We start from the raw sequence: 23,643 nt of genomic DNA, 5'->3' as shown, positions 1-23,643 counted from the left end.
TATCCCTCATTGGTCTACGGTGGACCTGTTACCTGAAGCTGTGACTCAGGTGTGTTCACGATACAGCTGGGTGGTGCTTGTTAAAATGTGTGTTTGTTTCTCTGTCGCACGGCAATCAAACTCGGTCTTTGATCTGACGCGTCATTGAATGGGGATGCCCAGTGGAAAAATATGTGATAGATTTATTACTAAGGAAATACAGCAGTTTACATTTGTAAATATGTAGTTATCAGTAGATTGAGTTTCTATTTTCACCCCCTCTATCTTTTTATAATTCCTCGGTGTGCTCAAGTTTGAAATTCTTGGCATTTGCTGGAGGCTCAGAGTTGAGTTGCACTGGGATCAAGTTGAGATGGAGCTCTAATGCATGTGTTATAATAACACTTACTGAATTAGAGATACCAGGTTCCTGAATTTAGAAGCCGTCAGAAATGGATCATAGCCAGGATTTCAAAGCCTACAACAGACGGTCATCAGACACAAGGGCAGAGATGTTTTGTTGAAGTTGAAGTAATAATGCTCAATACAATTAAACATTTTACATTTAAAACCTTCTTTAAGTAAAATGATGTTAGTATTATCTGTTGAATTTACTGATTCACTAAAATATTAAAATATGACGTACTTATTATTCAGAAAAAAAATCCATGTTAGTGCTATAAATGTATTATATTATAATTTTATTATTACTGGTACGGAACTTTGTATGTGGTTCTTAGGAGAATCATCATGATAAAAGACCAGATAATTCATCCATCAGCAATGTTGAGTTTTGAAATTTGAATGATGTGGTTTCTGCTACCCGAGGGTAAATAAACACTAACCTGAAAGCTGAGTAAAACTGTCTAGTTACATGTAGTGAAGTAAAAATACACCTGTAGAGTGTATTAACAATGTTAATTCTTAAGAGCTTCCAATGTGTTGTGAATTAAAAAAGTGCTTCAGTAGATAAATGCACTTCATGACTCCACCATGAGGCAAATGATACCCCAAAGAAAGTTCAGCTCATCACATGTTGGAGGGTTCCTCCTCTTCCTCACATGTGGTCATCACCTCGCTCAGAGAACTTCCTCCCTGCAGCCACTTTATGGCTACATTTACTGTATGCCAGCATCTATAAAACCATTTAATGGCGTTAATGTTGTTAAATACACAGACCTCAGTTGCCAGTAAACATGTTACCTAATAGCTCACACAGAAAAGAGAGAGATGGTCTAGTTTTCTTGGTTTAATTTCTTCTTCTCATTGTGCGTTGATTATTTCTCTCTTTTGCTCAAACCAGCTTTCTTTTATAATCCTTTTATAGTCTACTCATGTTTTGTGTCTCAAAATCAGATATAACATTTATTTCCATAATAATTTTTTTTAAAAATTAAAAAATCTGGCTTAAACCAATATTTATGAGCACAAAGACTCAAAAGACAAACTCAAATGAAGGAAAGGCAGTGAAAGGGAAGCCAGGCATCATTTCCTCCTGCTACTTTTTTCTTTCACTGACTTCTTGTCAGTCTCTCCCCCTGTCTCTCACCTCCTCCTCTGACCCCCCAACTCTGGACTGTGGTGCAAAGTGAGACACATGATTCATGCATCTCAACGAGACGACATCTAGGATACGGAGCTGACCTCTGATGTAACCGTGACGACATGGTAGGAGTTTTGCATAAACCTGATGATGACGAAGCTTGCTGTCACCAGCCAGTGTTAGTCACTTTGCCATGACATCATATCCTTGAATCTGATGAAGTCATTCAGATGGATTTTGTGTATCAGTACAAGGTAAGAAATTCTATCTCCCCAAAAAGTGGAACATATTCTTGTTAACTCAAAAGCTATTGATGATACCATCGCAAGTACGTATTAGGTTTCCAATAGCATTTTATTACACGGGATTATTTAATATGACATCCAATCAAAGCAATGTCATCATGGTGATGTCATCATGGTGACGTGAAAAGTAACTGCTATTCTCTATGAAATAAAATCAGCTATGATTTATAGTTTAAAAGGAATTGTTCTGATACTTTCACAGGAAAATTGTGCTATTTGAATAACTGAAGACTGCTCATTATAAACACATTTCACGTCCTGACATTAACTTCATACGTCTATACATTATTCACTCCACCAGCTGCTGCAGCGTGTGTTTTATTATTTATTTGTGTGTGTGTGTGTGTGTGTGTGTGTGTGTGTGTGTGTGTGTGTGTGTGTGTGTGTGTGTGTGTGTGTGTGTGTGTGTGTGTGTGTGTGTGTGTGTGTGTGTGTGTGTGTGTGTGTGTATTTTTTTCCAGCAGCAACACCTCCAGGGCCGTCTGGTGTTAAGCACACCAGTTGAATGGACAAGGTGGAGTACAGACCACCTGGTTGGCTGACCCCTGGCCCCCTGCTGATTGTCACCTCTGGCTGATAATGTGCGTGCGCACTGTCTGTGTCAGCTCCTGTAGGTATGTCTTGTTTATCAGCCCCTAAGGCTCCTCTTCCAGACCTCCCAGCACAGCACAGCCGCCAGCTTCCTCACAAGTTAGGACCAGTCTCTAGTTAACCTGCTGCAGAGTGGTTGTTTCCTGTGTCCCAAACCCACGTCCACACAGACACACGTCCTCAGACAGCGGTGGGTCATTGTCATCAGTGATACCAGCATCCCTGCCCTTTTGTTGTGTTATTGTGTTATTATTATTATTTTTGTATTTATTTGAAAATAAACATCTTTTTATGCCAATTTTAATTTCCTGACATGATGCATGAATTAGATCTTCTACCTAAACTCAAGCACAAAGATGCGCGTAAGTGGACAGCCTGCACCATCAGGAGTCAACGCCAACACCGCTTCCACGTCACTCACCGTTTTGCATTTTTGTATATTTTGTCCATAAATAATAAAATCTTCAACAACAAAAAAAACACTGATATAGCTTTATAAAAGTGTTAACATTAACAAACTTATTGCACTTTTCTTTAAAATCCGAGCTAATCAAGACCGACGGCAGCATGAATGGGCTTTCTGCTCAGGGGCATGCGTGCGCGCACATACGCGTGCGCACACACACGCACACAGGCGAAGGGGAGGATGGGAACACGCTCTTGAGTCTTAAGTCATTCGACCAGCCAACCAGCTCGCCTTTGCTGAATAGATGCGCGATCACCCAAACGAGAGGGGAGGCGCAACTGGCACGGAGCTGCTGGCGCTCTATATCCAGCGGCTCAGAGGCGCTCCGACTCCATTCACTCCAGAGTCCCTCAGACAAGGACCTGAGCAAAGCGCTGCAAGACAGACTCAGGACAGCACAAACACGGACAACCTCCTTCCTTGAGATTTTTTCCTGAGAGGATCTTCTCGTTTGGATTATAATATTTTAAGACTTATTAAATCTTATCATAAAGTCATATCCGTGCGTCTTATAGCCCCCGGTCTTATTCCAGCACATATTGCAGTAAACAGGGCTGAAGTTTGAAGGCCGTCTGAGTGGGAAGGACAAGTGCAACGCGCGTCAGACTCGTCTGCTGGGATTGTCCCACTTTTGCGCCTGAGGAGTTATGCCCGAGCTTGTTCCAGAGGACTCTGTCCAGTGTGAATAACTCCAACCTACTCAGCTTTTTAACTGTTAAAAGCAAGTGCAGCAGAGCCCACTGAGCAGCTCTGACACCCGGTTTCTCTCCCCGAGGGGATGGTTGTGGATCCTCTGGGGCCAGGAGCGAATCTGCGGCTCCTACAGAATAACACGTTTCTCTTGCACGGGGTTAAATCTAAATTAAAGGGAGATGAGAGCCGCACTGTGTTTCCTGCTGTGGACGACGTATCTGCTGCTGGCGACCTCTGAGGTAAAGTTACCAAGACTCCACACAGCCAGAGAGCTGAGGGGCTGGATGAACGGTGTCCCTCAGTGGTGCCGGATTTTATTCTTGCGAGGGTGCAAAGTTACAACAGAGCGCGCATTTCTCCAGCATCGACAAAAACCACAGTTGATGCTTAGACTAACTATTGATTAAAACCTGTACAAAGACAGGACTAGGAGATGGAGTTGCAAAATTTCCAGATGACATAATTCATATTGGTTTATTTCCACTAGAATAAACTGATCCAACCTGTTTTGCCTTAAAAATACGTTTATTTTAATACTCTGAATCAATTTAAGATCATCTTAAATCTACGCAAATAACGCAGATTGTCCCTTTCACCATGAGACGCAGTGAGTACGCGCTCTTGACAACTAACGTGTCTGCGCTCGGACGTATATCACAGTTATTTTTGGCTTTTGTGCCAAATCTGTTTGCAGCCCCTGAGCCAACTGGGCAAACGTTTTGGTTGGGCTAAGCGCTTTCATGGGAACCGCTCCGGGTGATATAAATAACCCCTGTTCCTGTGAGGCGTAAGACCGCAACAAGTGCACCGTGAGGCGAGACGCGGTTCACACCAGCAGATTCCCGGGTTTCGAATTCCGTTAGAAAACAGTGGTTTCATTTGGATCAGATTCGCAGCGACTGTTCAAGTGGATTGGTGTCTTTTTGGTCTTCATTTATTCACCATGCAAATAATTGTTTTTAAGTATAAAAAATAACCTTATACCTGTATTTATTCATAATGATTTCCCACCATGATTACACAGCCAGACAGTTTAAATCTTTTAAAAGTTTATTTGCCATGAAAATAGTGTTTATTTGCTGCCGAATTAACAATAACATTATGGTGGACTTGCCTGAAACAATTACATCATATAAATATGCGTAATTTCCAACGAATGCTTAAATTGTACAATTTTCCAAGGGGGTTCGGCACAACCTCCGGGGGTGTGGAGGGACTGTAGTGATGGGGCCGATCTGCTGTGGAGCGGCGAGGTTCCTCGTGGTTGTTTGAGCCAAACCTATTTATTTACGCAAAGAAAAACATTTTTTTGCTCGTCACTAACCCAATCTGTTGTTTGGTTCCGTCCCGCGTCACCCCACCCCCAGAAGGAAGTGGAGTTTCCCCAGGAGCTGATCGACAGACTGTCCCACAGTGAAATCCACAGCATCAGCGACCTCCAGCGGCTACTGGACCTAGACTCCGTAGGTAAATTCTGCCTCTTGATCCTTCTATTCATAGTTTCACACGTGATCCTAACCACAATTCCATTAGCATCATCATGCATTTATTAGCTGTGAAATCATACTACAAAGATAGTAGTCACATGACTCTGTTATTATCTTGCATCTGGACTAGATGGATTCTTGCCATCGTGAGACAATGTTGGTGACGATCAACTCAAATAGCTGTGATGTTAAGTCATGCAGACGTCATACCTAAAATATTCATGACTGGAAATCTTTCAGTCTATTTCTTTAAACTGAAGTTTGTGCAGCGCCTGTGTTAAATTGAAACCACTGATAACGCTCCGTCATCAATGGATCCACATGTGCACAACACCTGACACAGGGTGAAGCTGATGTTTGTTGTTCTGACAAGAGTCTGGTGAAGTGGACTTGGATTGGAGAGTTGGAATATTAGTTCCCACTGTGCTCTCACAGCTCCCTCCCACCACTTATGACATGGATGAACTGGCAGTCTGCCCATGGGATGCACCTCCTCTGGCTCAATGTCAGGTGGGACGGACATCAGCGAAGCTTCAGTGGTTGTAGAAAATGGATTTTGGAGTGTATATCGTGAAAAACTTTCAAATATGTTGTTTTGACGCTCTCTGATATCATATGAAGAAGGGAGGTTATTGCTGAACTCAAGACATTGCCAGTGTCATGGAATTTACTGAGGGACCTGTGCACCCTGGGGCACTGCCAGCTCAGCCACTGGCATGCGTGTTAATGCAGTAACTTTGATAGGTGTGTTTACTGTACACATGTGACAAAGATGGACTTTCACTGGCAGATATTTATTTGTGCATATTCTCTCAGCTGCTGCAATAAACTGGCTTTAAAGTGCCCAGACTGCCTCATGTGTCGCCCTGTAAACGGAGACGAGCAGCTCGTGGGTCAGGTGGGTTCCTGCAGCTTTGAGTTCTCTGAGGTTCTGCTGCTTCTGCAGATGAGGGAAGTCGTCCATCTCAAGCTGCCTTGGATAGAGTTACAGGGGTATGCTGGAAGAAGCTGTTTGCCTTCACATGAGCCTCTATTTACACAGGCTATGGCCATATATCACATTCAGAGCTCTATCCTATAGATTTGTTGATGCAAATAGGTAATTACTAAGTTTACTTTATGGGTCCCAAATAATGTCGGTTAGCTCATTGTTTATAACTCATTGGTAACTTCAAAATTTATTCAAGCTAAGCATCATAAGAATCAGTCTTTCTCTCAAATCTCAAGTGTGCAACCACATCTCAGATGGACGTATCAATTAGAATTGACAGCCCCTCATCATTATCATATTTGATTCATAAATCCACTTTCAAATCAACTTGTAGCCCCAATATTGACCACTCCTCTTTACCCTGTCCCTCAAATAGATCCCTGGATCGCCTCTAGCATTAGAAGACGTGTTTATAATTGAATTAACATGTCTTTCTTCAAACACAGGAATGCTTTGCAGGGTAACAGTAGTAGGTTGATTATTATTACGAGGACATAAATCTTCCTGAGGGTCAGCTTGACTGTCCTGGCTGGCCCGTTAAAAGACTTTTGACGCCAGGCAGAGGGGTATTTTCAGAGCTTTTGTTGCAAACGTCAGGGCAGTAAAAGCTACATAGGCTAAACTGTACATGACAATCCATGTCAACCAGGAAAGAAGAAATGATGAGCCCATGTGAACCTTATACGCAGCTGGAAGATCTATAAAACCATTGATTTTATGTTTGCAGAATGTAAAGGAAAGTCCCGAATTTTTTATTTCCTCGAATAAAAAGCACCTATTATATAATCCAGCCTGCAAGGACATACCTCTCATTACTGGGAACGTCTTATCTTGCAGCCATGTGTTTCATTTAGTGCTACTTTGCTCCGTGTGAGTTTGTGTTTGTTTTTGTGTGATTGTGTGCACACGTCCTGCAAGGAGGGTCTCTTCAACTCTGACTGACAGATGAGATGACCCCACTACAGTCTGCAGATAGCTGTCTGGCCCCTAAGGTGCTCCTCTCCTCACTTCTCCTCCTCTCTATCACCGTTTCCCTCCTTAGGCGGCCCCCCAGCCTGCCTGCTCTTATCTTTCTCGGTGAAGGACTTTGACAGAAAAGGGAACCTGACTCTTGGCATGGGACAAAGTTAGAGGAGGGAGCAGGATGATTCTGGAGCTTGAGTTCCTGCTGCACTTCACTTGGAAAGCCTTCTTAGTTTCTGACATGCTGTTTGCCTCCAGCGAGGTTAGCAGCACTTCCTGTGTACCTGCAGTCTCTTAAACATGTAGTTGTGTTGCCTCCTACCTGCTCTTTCATCCACAGGGACGACCTATTGCCCCTAAGTGTTAAACTAACCCATTGTCAATTGAACCATGCAACTGTTGACAAAAAAAAAACAAGGATAAGACAGAGAGAGAGAATTATGGAGGCACTCATTAGAACAAGTCAACTACATGTGAGCTATTTGTACGAGGAAGAAAGACGAAGAGGAGGAGAAATGAGGTGGGGGGAGGGGTGGAGACCCCTTAGTTATTGTGAAAATTAGAAAAAACGTATTTCATGGAGACAGACTGTCTCTTGTCCTGGTTGGATTTTCTCTGACATCGCTCAGGGTATGTTGTTGCTTCTTACTCACCTGGAACCAACAGAGGAGCAAACCCCATACTCCTGGTTCCCACCGCCTCCACCTGTCTCCCCAAGACTTTTTCTTTACTGACCTGTAAATCTTCTGCATATGCCCACCCAATCACCCTCATTGCCTCCTTTGCCTGTTTTCCTTGTGCCTCCTGTCAGTGTGTGAAGAAAAGTCAACAGAGACGTCTTTTTATTGTGGGGACTCTGCAGTCTATAAAGGACTTCTTTATGCCCTCTATCCTGTTCAAGATGTCTCTGAGTGGCCAGTAGTGTGACGACCTCCATTCCACGGTGAGATAAAGAGATGGATGGGAATGGGAGCACACACTGAAATGTTTCTACTTAGACCACATGTCATGTCTGTCCCTGTGTGTTCATGAAGCAGACTGACATCTCTTTGTGACTCCTAACTTCAGCTGTAGTAAAAACTTCCTTTCTTTCAACCTAGTTCTAGATCACTGCCTCTAAGGCGGGTCCTCCAAGGGGTATACCTGCAGCAAAGAAAGGATATAAAAGCAAATAAGCATCCAATACCAGTGGTAGACCGTATATAGGTGGAGGAAATCCCTTCAGATGACTCTGGTCGAAGCACAAAGGAGTCAGATGAGTGGAATGTGTTTGCTTGTGGCTAGGCTTTGTTGTACTGGTGTACATTGGGTTTTAGCATGTTATAGGGGGGATAATGAGAGGAGTTGGTGTCGTTGTGAGTTGGGTGTTTATGTTAAGTGCACAGGATTGCATTGTCAGGTGGGTAAGTATGCCGTACTTACAGACAGGTAGACCCACCCACTTCACAAACACAGTCAGACTCTGGTCTTTGGGAGAGGGCAGTAACCTGCGAACAACCTTTATCGTTTTATTGCTGCTCTAGCACTCTTCTGTAATTCACCTTGTATTCTGGGTGGAGACCAAAACAAGCAGGTTTTATCAGAGGACCATGACTGTGAATAAGCTGAGCTGGCTGTATTAGACTGGAGTTAAGCAGCATTAAAAAAAACATGTACTTTTCCAACCCATGAAAGATTGAAAAAGCAAACATCTCATTTAAAACATTGACATGGAACTACTAATTATGTACAGGGATAATGGCGGCAGAGCACCACCTGTCAAATGACCGCTTTAGTCCTCTGTGTGTCTGTGAAAGCTGCTTATTTTGAAAGATGCTGACTCACCTGATTCTAGATACTTTATTCACGCTGGGAAAGTTCAGGAAAATGAGTGACTGATGCTGACAGACAAAGGTTGACATTACGCAGAAGGTTTATGTACAACCGTGTCTCTTGCCTGTACGTTGTGTACTCTGAACTGTTTACCTCAATTTGTGTCATCATCAGCAGTTGCCCTCGCCCATGCCTTCCTGCGTACCAGGCAGCACGTTGGAGGGAACTGTAACCCCTTCAGGGAATCGAAACACACTCAGCACACAAATTAGGAGGAAGTTGTCATTGCGGTTGTATGACTAACGTTGTTTGTTGTGGAAGGGCTTCCATGCGCTGCCCTGTTGAGGTCAAGCAATCTAGTAAACTAGTCATTCGACATCATTATAGCTGCAGTGGTGGCTAACAACTCATAGGTTGTTTATTAGTTGGGTTGCTTTTGTGTTGTTTTCTGTGTAACATCATTAATATGGTTGGATTTTGTTTTGACGAGGTACGGGAAATGACGTGATCGAGGGGCCGAAGCACCACAAGTACCACAACCACCACAAGAACTTCTCCGATCATCCCGGTTACTACAACGACTTGAAGAGCTCCCAGCTCCACAACAGACGCAAGAGGAGCATCGGTAAGACTGAATGAGCGCTATACAGTTCCCTGAGGTTGCATCATGATATCATTTGGTGTTATGTACATCACAGCTTGGCAAGACTCATCACTGTGTCATGATGCCCCAAAAATAACCCCGTCGTAGAAACCTCTCGCTGCACACCAATGTCAAAGAGGAGCTAATAGTGACTTTTATGTGGCTTTTCTGTGGATTAAAGGAACTCTAATGAAGACGTCTACCTGGTATTTATGGCAATCTAGAAATCATGAAAAACAAGACAGGTGTATGAAGTTGACAGGGACGTCTCACATGAAGCCTTTTAATTGGCCAGAGGCTTGCAGATCTAAGAGACACGCGTCAGGAGAGAAATATATCCCTCAGCATGGAAATTCCAGGCATTCAAGGTTCAGGTTGTAGCTTGTTCAGGCTCTCAGTCAGATTTCTTCATATAACACCATGTGGTATGATATCTGAACAAGGTGTAGAGAATACCATGCAGTGTGCAATGGGTGTTAAGACTGGCTTTGTGCACTCCACATCTCTACGAGCGATGCAGTGTTTAAAGAAATGCATAATAAAGTGGTTGGATTCATATCACAATGTAGTTTTGGCAGCTGAACACAGAATTCCCCGTGTTTCATACTTGATGCGTGTATCCTCTATAACATAAGGATCTCTGATAAATCTTTACGATTGACGACCTGCCAAAATGTTACTTCTGGTTAGAACTTCACTACATTCTTCTTGCTACTTGGCCAGCAAAGTCAAAGGCCATTTTTAGATTTGCCACCAGCTGATATAAAATGTTTCAGCCTCGGTCACACTACATTAACCTGAGACAGAGCTCAGAACAAAGGAACAGTCTCTGTCTGTTTCATTAACCCGATCCTAAAGCTTGTCTTCTTAACAGCCTTAAAAGTGGTTCGGTGTGATTTTAGGTAAGACCAACAACACCCACATTGGGTTAGTCATCAAATAATGAGCAGCGGAGGAATGTACGACGCTATAGCTGGGAGGGAAAAGAATGGATTATAGCAATGCATCAGCACATGCTTGCATTGGGAAAATGGGTAACAAAACACCGATGCAGACCATTTAACTTGACTCCTCCCATTCACGGTTTTTTCTTTCAGTGGAGGAGGCGGTCCCAGCGGTGTGTAAGACGCGGACGGTGATCTACGAAATCCCCAGGAGCCAAGTGGATCCTACGTCTGCCAACTTCCTGATATGGCCACCCTGTGTAGAGGTGAAGCGCTGCACGGGTTGCTGCAACACAAGCAACATGCGCTGTCACCCTTCCCGCAAGCACCACCGCACCGTTAAGGTAAGACACACGCCTACAGCAAAGAATGTCTGCAAGCTTTTTGACTTGCTTTAAAGCTCGCCTACAGTGTATGTCACAGTCGCCTCATTTATATTGCAAGCATACCCAGTGTCAAGCGCAAATATACACCAACATCCCTCTCACCTTGCTAAGAAAATGTAAGGAGAAGTTTCCTCCAAGTTCCTGCCCAACCACACTCTCTCCTCCCTCTGCAGCTTCTCTTGTTTCAATCTACTCCTCTCATCTCATCATAGTCTCCCTGACCCTTACCCAGATAGTGGCAACCTGACTTCTTCTGCCCCCCTCCCCCCTTTCTCCTTTGATTACTGTCAATCACCACCCTCTCCCCTCATCACTCCATTTCATGTTTGGCAAGAGGCCATGCTAGCTGTGCCAGGGTGGCAGGAGGGACAGGGAGGGGAAAGCTGTTGGCGCCTTCAACTAGCACATCCTTTGAAGGGTCAACCGGAGACAGATGCTCCAGGAAGATACAGAAGAGAAGAGAGGATGCAGCCTCCTTTAGCTCGAGAACGTCTGGGATGTCCTCGGGTACTGCACGGACATTTCTCTGGGCTCTGCTGTTTGTCAGAGAGACCTGAAGGGGTGGGGTGGGGGGTTCTCTGGGGCTTGTTGGCATCGACAGCTTCAAATTATGTACTGTTCAGGATCAGAGGAGACACTGGGGGCCAGATCCGAGTCGTATTTCTGCTGTATTTACACTACAGACTCTTACCCGGTGCAGCAGTCTGTTTGGAGGTATGGGAGTTATGTCCTCTGTTTTGTAGGAGTAAGAGACAACTGGGGATAAACAGGACAGTCTAGAACACTCTGACTGTGTCTGTGTTTCATTCGAGTCTATCGCTGCACTCTGTTGTCTCTTCTCCTTAATCATTGTGCTTCTGCTTGGCCATGGGCACCTCTGGAACATTTCATTCTCCCACTGCTCCTCTTGCAGGGGTTTAAAGATATCGTCTCAATAGATCAGCAGAGTAATAAAACAAATACTAACCCCCACCTGCCTCAGTTTTTGGCACAGGTCAGGAGATTTCAGTTTGGATAGGAGGAAATTCTCTCTGACCTCCACTTTTAGTCTTGAAGAAGGGACAGTAAAGCCGAGCCGACAAGATGCCCATTGTAGGGTGAAGGGCGCTGCATTCAGGGCACAGGGTTTATGGTCAGAAATGCTGACTCATAATGTGGTAAAGGGAGTCAAGATCTGATATACAGTTTGTGTCTGTGTCTGTCTGTCTGCGTGCAAGCCTGTCCATCTGTCCCGCTGCCAGACAGGCAGTGTCTATCATCCTCAATGGTAGCTCTGTCTGCGATCTCAGTGATGAGGATTGATGGAGAGACACTGATGGTGGCGGAAAAATGTATAAAGGCTGATTCAGCTATTCCTGGAATGTCGTGATCCATGCGACTCTCTGTGTCCCCTTCTTGACACGAAGGACAAAATGAGCATACAAACCTGAGGAGGGACCTTCAGGGGTGGTGGGCTTGGTTTCACTGGGGGGCCATCTTTCCATGTGGTTCCAGCCACGGTCGAGGGGGGGACTGAGAGGCATTGTAACCCTGAAAAGGTCATCCATCAGGACTCGCTCTGGTCGGGAGACATTCACCGCATTGTGTGTGAGAAACATTGTCTCATGCCAAGTTTTTTTTCTGTCTGTCCGCTAAGCAGTTAGTCTGAATAGGGGTTCAGTTTGTGCTTCTCCCTCCATTTATTAGAAAGCTAAAAATGTTGCCCGTCTACCGTGAGCCTGACTTGTTTTTCTTCTGCTGGCCAAGGATGGCAAAGGAACACATACACTGTGTTTCTTTCCATTTCATGCCACTATGCATTTGTCCAAATGCACCTTTATTTATTTATTCCCCCTCTTCTGTTTCTCTCGCTCTTTTCTATTTCATGCAATAGACCCAAAAAAAGAAGAGCAGGTCTGTGCAGGTCCTGTGCTGTACAAGCCTGTCCTGTTTGGTGGCAGGGTGATTCAAAAAAAGCAACTTTAAGAAAACGGGCACTTTTCAGTCTTTCGTTCTTTTTCTTTTTTCACTTCTGCACATCGATCCATCATTAGTGTACTCTTTTAAGTACTTTTTCACGTTGTTGTTTTTGTGTTGTTAGCATTGGGAAGAAAAGCAAATGCTAATTAAAGATGGTATCAAGATTAGAGAGGTGGAACAGAAAGATTAATTCTCAATCAACTATTTCCAGACTCTTTATTGTCACTTTAACTGCTCCCTCAAGACAACCCGCTTCCTTTTGCACTTTCAGTGACACCATATTTATGTCTCACCTCAACATCTTGGCTCACCCGTTTTCATTTTCCATATAAGTGACTCCTCCTTAGTCCTATTTCTCTTTCGGTGTTTTATCACAGATTAGACACATTGCCCATTTTGTCAGTGCTTTTATATCATAGATTTGACTTTGATGATAATTAATCCCACTGTTGGCATATGCTCACATGTTCGTGGCATAACTTTATACGAGAAATTCCCACAAAGTTATAATTTCACATCGTTCTCCTGTGTTCCTCCTTTTGTTTCTCAAAGGATTATTTGACAAAGTTACTGTGATGATCCTTGAAAGACACAACAAAAGAATCTGCATTATTCCCAATGTTTTGCGTGATAGAGTTAAGCAGTAATCTCAGTGTCAGTGTGTGTTCTTTTACACATTAGTCTAGGTTATTGCCAGTGTGTGTGAGTCTCTGTGCGTGTCTAAATACCTCTCTGTTTGTTCTTCCTATGGGGCTGATTAAACAGCTCGTGACTCAGTCAGATAATGGAGCCGTCACTCAACCCCTCACTCATTAACTCTGAAGACTTCTGCAGTGAAGAAGTAAAGAAGTCTGAAACTTTATTACCCACCACCCCCTACCCCAACCCCCAGCCCATTTACAGGTACAGAAATGAAGTAGGGTGAAAGACATGCAAACATTTCTCTGGTTAGTGTTGCACAAATACAGATTTATCAACTCAGAGAGTGATTCGTAGGAAGTAATCTGCTAATCATTCACAAAATAAGTTTAAAAAAATAATGAGGTTGCAGTATTTGGGCTGGAAAAGGGATTTACATTTACTAAATGCCACATCTTGGGTTTAGTGACTGGAAAACTCTGATGGACCCTCCTATGTACAAGTATTTTAGAGGTCACATAGGGTCACCAGCGCACATCTGTGTAAACCCAGGAAGAAGTTCCCTGTGTGTGTGTGTGTGTGTGTGTGTGTGTGTGTGTGTGTGTGTGTGTGTGCGTGTGTGTGTGTGTGTGTGTGTGTATGTGTGTGTGTGCGCACTCTATTCAATGCTACATAAACTCCCCCACCGCAGCACATGGAAAAGGCCATTTGTGTGAAGCGGCAGCGAGAGGAAGACAAGCCGCAGAGAAATGAAGTGTTGATGGCCGGCCGATCAAAGTGGAGGCTGACAGAGGCCAGGCGGATGTAGCTGCAGCGCTGAGTGTGGGGGTCCACACATCCCCCCCGAAGTGGCCCTGGCCTCAACCCCATCTCACACACACACACACACACACACACACACACACACACACACACACACACACACACACACACACACACACACACACACACACACACACACTGGCAGTTACCTCAGTGAATTTGGTTTTGGGGGAAGCAGTAGCTGTAGCCCCGAAGTTGTGTGGGACCCTGACTTACGGGGTGTTTCATAAATAAAAGACAGTGTGACGGTGATACAGTGAGCATGATTTATGATCGTCTGAGGGGTCCTGTGGATTACGTGAGGAGGGGGCCGATGGGGAATGAGGGGCCACCTCGTTTGAAGTCCTGTGCAGCTGTGAATTATTTTCCCTTTGATTCACTCAGCTCTCCTACTAGATGAAGAAGGGGTGAGGCGGTCGGTGTGTGTGTTGTGTGTGTATGAATGCATGTGCGGTGTGCGTGGCGGGGGTTTGCGGTGCAGGTCAGAGACCATGGGAGCGTCTCGATCGAGCCAGAAGCCGGAGAGTTTGGCTACCGCCGCGCCAGATGGAATGCATCAACGTAAGCAGGAAGAGTAGCAGCCGTATTTTAATCATATTTTACTTCATTTCTGTATTTTCCTTGACTCCTTCTCTCCTGCCCTCCCTTTTGCTCTTCTGACTTCACCCTCCCCCTTCCAACCTTCCTCTATGCTCATTCTCCCCCCAAATCTTGGAGTCTGATTGTGTGTTATTTGAAATAGCTGTTAACTCCCCCCTCAGTCTCTCTGTCTTGCTCCTGAAACATTCATCTCCCACTCTTTAATCTTAAAGTTTACTGCCTTACTTTTTTTGTTCTCTCTCATTAAAGTTCGATACACTTCTTCCCTCCTGTAAGTCTCTATCTCACCAGCACGTCTGTATTTTGTAAAGATGTGGATTGGAGAGAAGGAATAAAGATCAGACACGCATAAAGCCTTTTGATATTTGATATTGCGTCATTCGGCAGGGTAAAGGAAACACACAGTTTGAGCCAGGACAGATAGATATTCACATCTGGAGATATGTTATGTGTGTGTTTGTGTGTCAGGAGAGAGTTGTGTGCAGCAAAGTGCTTGTTTGGCATTGCCGGGCATTGTGGGTGATGTGATGAATCCTCTCCTCGCTTCCTCTCGTTTCCACACACCACCTGACGTCCCGACAGTGTGTGTGTCTTGTGGGGTTGAAACAAAGGGCAGGAGCAGGTTGCCTCAGCTGTTCTCCTCTTATGTCGCCCCCACCTTGCTGCTTCCATCGTTGTTCTTTCATTTCAGAAGACAATCAAAGTTTTTCATAGCTCCTTCTTGAACTTGTTTAACCTCCTCATTGCATCGCAGCTCCGAGCGGTTCCTCCTTTTGCTTCATTTCCCTCCTGATAAATGAATTACTGCCCCCACTCTACCTCTTTCCACCCCTCTGCATGTACATTCTTGTTTATTTTTTCTCAATCCCGTTACTGTTCCTGTTCGTGATGGCCCGCGGTGTACGTCCACATCCTTGTTGTGTTTTCCTTGGAAGACTGGAGTCAAACTTTCCCCTCCATCATGCTTTCATCACCGCTCCGTGCGTAGGGAATTCCCAATTAGCCTGGCCGAGACAATCGGCTTCACATGGAGAGCCGGGGAGACACTCACTACAAACCAAAGGGGGTGCACTTCCCAGAACCCCCGGTCTCACCCCAACCTTCTAGACTGGATATCATTCCAGAGCCACTCAGGGGGGGACTCTTTCTCAGGGCCTCGGCTTTCTAAGGAGTTTAGAGCTGTATGATTTATACATAGAGAGTGCAGGGCCCCTCGTCGTGACATGAGGTCTTGCTCTGATGTGTGTTTTATGTGGGAAATCATTGAGTCCGTGCTGGATCAGAACCGGTGTTCCTCGTACAGAAGTGAAGAAGTGGCTAAATATGGAGGATGGGAGACTTAGATATGCATGCAAAATGGAGAAATGTCCGAATGGAGACGCCACTCCTAGAGTGTCAACAATTTCCCATATTATAAGAAACAGGAAGCAAGAAAGAAAGAGAGTATTGACAAAGTGGGCAAGGCAGAGGCTGACTGAGAAGTGTTATATGTGTGTATGCATGCATATGTATGCATGCATACACACATTCACACATACACACATGTGTGTGTGTGTGCGTGTGTGTGTGTGTGTGTGTGTGTGTAGTCGCGTCTGCAAGGAGTGTTTTTAACCCTGCTGTGTGAGGGGCAAGGACACAAACCCACCACAGGGCCTCTCACCAAGGGGCCCATCGCTTTATACTTCTGCCAATAGCTGTTTGTTTGGCCAGAGGGGTTTGGGTGTGTGTTAGTCATTAGGATCAGGCTCACTGGTGTCGGGGCTGACTTCATCAGCTTCCTCCAACAGCAGCATCAGGGTTGATCTTTCTTTTGTATCTTCTTCTTTGTTTTTATTTATTTTTTTGTTTTGTTTTTCTTATCAGACTGATCAAATATCTACTTTTTATAAAAATGTCCCATATTCTGTGATATTCCATTTTGGTAACAGGAAAAAAAAAAAGATAGTTTCTCTATCTATCCTGACAGTTTTAGTGTAATAAATTCCCCTGTGCCCTGAAACTAAATGTTAATAGGTAACACATGAATGTCGTCTAATGCTAGTCATGATCATGGTCAGCCCTTCCCCCCCTTTTCCTTAAATCACCTCCTCTGTTTACACACACACAATACACACACACACACAGCACACACACACGCACGCATGCACGCACGCAGGCACGCACGCACGCACGCACACACACACACACACACACATTCCCTTAATGAGAGTGATGCTTTTCCTCGCTCTGGCCCTTTCACCTACTCTTTCTCGCTGTCAGAGCAGATAACACCAAACACACCGCTAACCCAGACACCATTGTCTTTTGTTTGCCCATGGCATACCTTCTCTGCTTGCTTACCCTTTTCTCACTCCCCCTCCTGTTCCTCTTCCTCTCCATGGAGAGAAACTGTTGCAAAGGAGCAACCATTGAAGCTTCTCATACCTGTATATCCCTCTCCTCATACTGGGGAATCTCCGACAATTGTTGGACATGAAACGGCTGTGAATGTCAACATTTCACTTTGCTTTGGGCAGAGATAGGTATTTCTATTTGTCTATATCACTAATTCACCATTGGCACATCACCACAGTTAAGAGGAAAACAATCATTTGTGAGTTTTCACAGTCTTTCTGTCTTCCCTGCTGACGGTAGAAACCACTCTGCTCATATTGCCAGAGGACGCTGGGGGATTGTCAGCCAATATCCTCTCTTGTTCAGTGACCAGGACGATAGGTGAAGGAGGTGATATTATTTCCAAGTGCCCCCCCTCCCAGGGTCCTCCCAGCGGTAGATAGGAAGGTTACCTGCCCTTGGCACTCACATCAGAGAACGGAAAAGCATGTCGCCACCTCCCTTTTGTTACACAACAAAATCATCATAACCTCCGTGCAACCTTCTGTGTTCAGCTTTCATCTAAGCTTTAATCAACACAGCCCTACTCACAGCCCTCTGAGGATTGGTCCTTTTTGTTTCTGTCTGTTGGGTGGGAAGCAGAGGTCAGCCCTGTTGTGTTCAACCGAGATGGTTGTTATCTTGACTGAAGGTTTTGTGTTTGCTAAATTGAAAAGGGCTGCTTCCGCTTAGATTAGTCTACATGTTCTGTATTTCTTGCAAATACATGTTAAGCAACACTTTCCCTAAGCTGTGAAGAAGTATTAATGTGGTTTTAAAACGTGTCGGAACAAGGCAAAGGACTTTAGCTGTGTGTCTGTCTGGATGTGGATGCTCCAGGCCCCGGAGCAGAGGGGGTGTCCCTGTCTCTCTTCTCCTGCCAGAGTAAACTTTCCCTGGGCCTTAGGGGGGCGTGCACCACTCCTCCTAATCCTCCATCTATCCTCTCCCATTGTTTGAGCTTGCTTTGACAGGGTCATACACTCCTTTCGGTATTGACACACCTGATCAACAATCCACAAGAGCACACAGCTAGCAGAGCTCAATGCCTCAGCTCCTGAGGAATGCTGCCGTCACACTTCAAACCCAGCCGGTCAAAGCCACGGCCAGCATTTCTGTAGAAATCGGTTTATGAAAGAGTCATCAGTCACAGCGCTACGCCTCTTGATGCTAGCGGATGGGCAAAAAGAGCGCGTGCATTCAGCGATGACACACACACACATGCCAAAGAGTAATGATGTTGTTAGGAGCTGCTAACCACAGCGAACCTTCTCTCTCTTCCTCCCGTCAGGTAGCGAAGGTGGAGTATGTGAGGAGGAGACCCAAGCTGAAAGAAGTGTTTGTGCGGTTAGAAGACCACCTGGAGTGTGTGTGCACATCACAACATCATGTGGTGGAGCACTCAGATGCAGAAACAGGTAAATCTGACCGCTGAGTCTACTTTGCATCGATGTCAAATGGCAATGCAGAAAAATCTCTGAGTCTGAATCCAAAAATCCTGCATCATCATCAACATGCATCACCTGGCTTTGCTGCCATCCTCCATCTGTGCACTAGTCTCTCTCTCTCTCTCTCTCTCTCTCTCTCTCTCTCTCTCTCTCTCTCTCTCTCTCTCTCTCTCTCTCTCTCTCTCTCTCTCTCTCTCTCTCTCTCTCTCTCTCTCTCTCTCTCTCTCTCTCTGTCTGACTCTGGCTTTGCACTGAATGACCTTTTTCTATGACTGCTTCTTAACAGACAGACACACCTGTGGGGTTGCCTGCTATTGCAAAACTGTAAAGCTTGAGTTTGTGCCTTGTTAGGCAAGAACATGTGTGTGAAAGTGTATGGTCGTCTGTGTGTTAAAGGAGGTTGTCCAAAGGCTGCTTGGCATATAAGCAAAGTGCCTTGATCTGAAGCCTTTCTCTGCCTGGTAGTAGATAAGCTCAGTGATGTGTGCTGATAAGGCATCCCAAGTATTTATAGTGTCATATCTTTGCACTCTCTGCTTCTGTCCCCCAGGTCTGCTGTGCCTCTTTCTCTCTCATAAACTCTGCTTCTCGCTTTTTAACCCCTCCTTTCTATCCCAACTTTGTGTTTTCAGGCCATCGTAGGGCTAAAGGTAAAAAAAGGAAACCTAAAAAGCTAAGGCCCAGCAAGGATTTATTGGCAACATAATAGAGTTGCAGTCTTTACACACAGCCCACTGGAGAGCTGTGGAGGGAACAGGTAGGACTGAAGCGACTGAAGCGTCCTCGCACCTTTTGGCACTGTACTGGCTCTGTTAGGGGAACACGAGAGGGCCTGTCAATCACCACCACCAATCATGTTACCGCCAATCAGTGCAAGAAGAGGGAGGGCTAAGGAGGACCAGTACTGATTCTGTCCTCTGCTGAGCATGCATACTACTTACATGTGCTTTGTGTCACAGTGTTGTGCTTGTGTTTGGTTGTGTGCACTGCCTGAAAAACATCTTTTGTTCTCCTTCATTTGATCATCTTGTTATTTTTCTCTCATCTCTGTCTATTCATAAAAAGTTCTGTTTTCACATTGGACCACAGTTTTTCTCTCCACCTCTCTGGCTTTGACTTTCGGCACACACAAAATGACTAATGATGCCTGGAGAAACATATTCTAGAACTGTGTGTGTGTGTGCGTGTGCGTGTGCGTGTGTGTGCGTGTGTGTGTGTGCGCGTGTGTGTGTGTGTGTGTGTGTTTGAAGCATGAACAAATTAATCCAATTGGACAAAAAATGCTTAATCAAGTGTTTTCAAAATATTGTATAGTGTAGAATTACGTCGCTAACCTTTATCTCTTTATCTCCCACAGTGGATGTGAGGTGAGACCAATCAGAACAAGGGACTTCAGCGTGGGCGGGATCTAAATAGAGGATACCATGAATAGGAGAACCTGCTCTGTCCTCTTCCCCACTGCCATGCAACCTTTGTTTAAAAAAAAACTTTTCTGTTGAGACAAGAAAGACTGAAACAAAAGACGACACATAAACATAAATAGGATGCCAAAGTTGCTTTTTCTTAAAGACAGTAACCGGCGATGATGACTTCCTCTGCGGTACGTGAACTACCCAGACAAATGACCCAGCTGAAGCCACTGATGGAGAAGAGAAGAGAAAGATGCCGCGAAGCTGCAGAAAGATATCGTAGTGAGATGAAGATGAAAATGGGGGAATTGCATTGAACATTTTCTTAGTCTTTGTTTGAAAAAGACAAACAAGAGAATCGGCTACGGAACAGTTGGATCAAGTTTTCTTGGGAATCTGGTGCTCACACCTCCAAATAGCTGTGGATGACCTCCAGCTGGGCAAACGTAATAGTGACCTGCTCTGATTAAGAGACTCTTGCATTTGCAGGAAGAAAAAAAAAGATATAGGAAATAAAAATAAGAAAGACAAACTGAGGTGTCCTCTTAAAAAGACTGGGAGTGAAAAACATTTTCAGTTTTGGAATGTTCTGATTAAAGAGGAGAAGCTCCAAAAGACCCCTGTCGGTCTGTAACAGCGCTAGTTACAAACTATTTATACATGTGAACATTTGCTTTCCATCTCTTCCAGTATGAAAGAAAAATGAACATGTGTTTTAACGATTTTTGGAGAAATGCAAGTTCTGTGTGGTGCAAGTTATTGTAACCGTCAGTATCACAATCTCAGTGTCTTTTTTTTTTTTTGTCAATGCTTTACTTGTCATCCAATTTTCTTATTATATTACAGTATATTTGAACGATGTCAACTTTTTGTATATGGTTTGGATATATGTGTGCAAGGAGGAGATGTGAGTCAGTACAGGAAGATGCTTTATTTTTGTTATGAAATATATTAAGCTTACTTATATCTAAGTGGGAATTCTGTTTATTTCTTTAATTCCGGTTAAATTCCTGTATTTAATCCATTGGAAAGCATGTTAAAAAAGTTGGTGGGGGAGGAAAGGCAGTGTGCACCATTGCATCCTAGCTTTAGGGGAAACAGAGGCTAACACATGACCGCTTCATAGTGTGTGTAAAGTGCAAATTATGCCTAGTCCTTTATGTGACCTGAGACAAAAAACCTGCAAACAGCCCATCAAATCATTTCCATGGTAACCACACAAATGTTAGAGCTCCACCACACATCTAAGTCTAGCTTTCTCTCTACATGAGGCAATGTTTTTACCTGATCCCTCTAAAACTGATAAGGAGGATAATGCCCGCCCTGCTCACACACACACACACACACACACACACACACACACACATACACACACACACACACACACACGTCGTGCCTGCGTAGAGCAAAGTTCATTTTAAAGAGTGAATGAATGAGCAAAGTGAATTGACAAGTACATGAATGGGCTTCTTGTTTAGCAAGGATTTACCCGTCTGTCAACCGGAGAACAAACCTCCCCTCCGCTCCACCCTGTTGTGAAGGACGGACGATCAGGAGCGCTCTGAGGTGGCCTGAACCTGAAAAATGACTTCCTCACAGTTCCTGTAACGGTGATGAATGTGTAACCAGGCGGTCGCAGCCTGGAACAGTCATTTTTGTGTTAAATGAGGAGTTTATAGGATTTTTTCTGGGTGAATTCGTGAGTCACTGCACTGTGAACTAAGTCAAGTAAAAGTCAAACGAGGAACTCTTTGATGGAAACGTGGCTGCATCGACTACTGCTGAGTTGTTGACATCAGATTACACACAGCCTGCTTGTGAATGAACTGACCATCAGTTGACTGGTGCTATAATTATGAGCTGATGATTCATCACTATTCACATTCACGGTGTAAAAGTAAGTGTTCTCACTAAACCAGGGACCACACTTAGAGATATTCAAATAAAGAAATTGCCATTACGCCATCATCACTAAGCCTTTATTATTTTTTCTTTCGGGCTTCCATTGGATAAAGACAGCAATAATCATAATTTATATATTTATGTTTTCAATAATAAATATGTTTCTGCTTATGAAAAGTTTGACTGAATGTTGAGTCCCATAATTTGTTTGCATTGTGTGTTTCAAGGATGGAATTTTAAGGACGATTTTGTGTATCGACCAAGACCAAGATTGTTTTTTGTACTTTTAAGTGATTCATTTTATTAGCAGTAACTAATATGCAATATGCAGAGAAACACCATGAGTTAGACAGACTGTCCTGAATCTGAAAAGCCTTTCCTTTTTGCTAAGTTCTCCCTAAATATATAAATGTTAGTTATATGTAATGTCAGCTCACTCCACCTGTGTTGGTGCTGCTGGCAGAGGCGAGACAGAAGCTGGATGTGAGGGTGGTGTTGTATACAGGAAATGTGAGCTTTTCCAGGCCTTGCAGGCTGAGAAGGAGCTGGGCTTCATTCCAGGATCCACCAGCAGCAGACGGTAGGTGCTGGGGGCTTTATTACTTTCCCCCCGAGCAGCTCACCCTAATCCCAGAGCTAAGAGACATGAAAGTCTCACTCCGTGGCACTTCCCAGCCCTACACCCGGCTTATTATCTCAGGAGGGAGCCAGATAAAGAGAGAGAGAACATAAAAGAAAGAGAGGATCAGAGAAACAGTAGTTCTGAAATCCAGTGGAACAGAGGATAAAGTGAATAAAGAGAAGATAAAAGGAAGAGAGGAAGCTTGATTGATTTTATTGTTTTTATCTGACGTGCACAGCTTCATTCACGAGGATGGAGGGAGCACTGAAATGAAGATTTAGGAGTCGGTATAGTGTGTGCAGTTTATCCACCATGCAGTTAGTGAAAACGCAAAGTGGCCTGGCTGGGAATGAAGGAGGAGGAGGAGGATGGCACAAAGGGGAGAGAAAGGGGAGAATTCTCTAAAGAGTGTGAGTGCAAAGAGAGGGAAAAAGTTGGAGAAAAAAAGGGACAGAAGTGAACTCAGGATGTGGATAATCGGCATCACAGCAGGGGGGGTCAGACTAAGTGGACACACTTTCATAAACAATGCTGGAGGGGGATGAAGGACCCGACAAGGTGCAGAGGGCAACAGCATCGGCATCGTGTTTGTGAAGGTCTGTACAAGCACACGACCTGAAGGAGGTCTCCCAGTGTGAAACATGGACCACTGGAATTTCAGTCTTTTGCAGAGGGCAAACTGTGATTGGACTATACACAATGTACGGGGTCAGAGGTCAGGCTTCAGGGGTCATTAGGGGGTGTTGCTGCTGATGCTAAATAGTGATGGAATGACAAAATGTACTCAGTCACTACGATTTTTACAATTTAATTATTTATTTTGCATCTTATTTAAAAGAAAATACAGTATTTTCCGCACTGTAAGGCACACCTATTCACCTTTTCTCAAAAACCGACTGCGCTTTATAATGCAGTGCACTTTTTAAAATATACGTATATATATATATATATACCTGTATATATATACACATATTTTTTTTGTTTATTTAATTTCTTTTTTTTTTTAAATGGGCTGTTTATTGAAGGTGCGCCTTATAATCTTATAGTGCGGAAAATACTGTATTGG

General features: G+C 44.2%; 1 protein-coding gene across 4 annotated transcripts; it reads left to right on the top strand.

Annotated features, from left to right (window-relative positions):
• The first annotated feature begins 3,151 nt into the window (after positions 1-3,151).
• On the top strand, positions 3,152-22,113 carry pdgfab (platelet-derived growth factor alpha polypeptide b). 4 transcript variants are annotated; one of them, XR_011038394.1, is made up of 7 exons: positions 3,153-3,816; positions 4,945-5,044; positions 9,321-9,455; positions 10,571-10,761; positions 18,488-18,614; positions 19,277-19,401; positions 20,002-22,110. XR_011038394.1 is itself a non-coding variant. In XM_068337297.1 (6 exons), the coding sequence occupies exons 1-6, from the start codon at positions 3,757-3,759 to the stop codon at positions 19,348-19,350; spliced, it is 684 nt and encodes a 227-aa protein (XP_068193398.1). In that variant the 5' UTR covers positions 3,152-3,756; the 3' UTR covers positions 19,351-22,113. The 4 variants fall into 4 exon arrangements, 3 of the variants coding, with proteins under 3 accessions (XP_068193398.1, XP_068193397.1, XP_068193399.1); XM_068337297.1 differs by having other exon boundaries at positions 3,152-3,816; positions 4,948-5,044; positions 19,277-22,113; XM_068337296.1 differs by having other exon boundaries at positions 3,154-3,816; positions 19,277-22,113.
• The last annotated feature ends 1,530 nt before the right edge of the window (positions 22,114-23,643 follow it).

This window comes from Antennarius striatus, chromosome 16 (assembly GCF_040054535.1).
Source record: "Antennarius striatus isolate MH-2024 chromosome 16, ASM4005453v1, whole genome shotgun sequence".
Lineage (NCBI taxonomy): Eukaryota > Metazoa > Chordata > Actinopteri > Lophiiformes > Antennariidae > Antennarius > Antennarius striatus.
Note: the sequence above shows the minus strand (reverse complement) of the source record. Positions and strands in the feature narration are given on the sequence as shown.

Excerpts from the sequence above, each read along its gene's own strand:
- pdgfab (XM_068337296.1), top strand. The coding sequence starts at position 3,757 with ATGAGAGCCGCACTGTGTTTCCTGCTGTGGACGACGTATCTGCTGCTG. Across the intron at positions 3,817-4,944 it reads TGCTGCTGGCGACCTCTGAG|AAGGAAGTGGAGTTTCCCCA; the intron begins GTAAAGTTACCA and ends CCCCACCCCCAG. Across the intron at positions 18,615-19,276 it reads GCACTCAGATGCAGAAACAG|GCCATCGTAGGGCTAAAGGT; the intron begins GTAAATCTGACC and ends TTGTGTTTTCAG.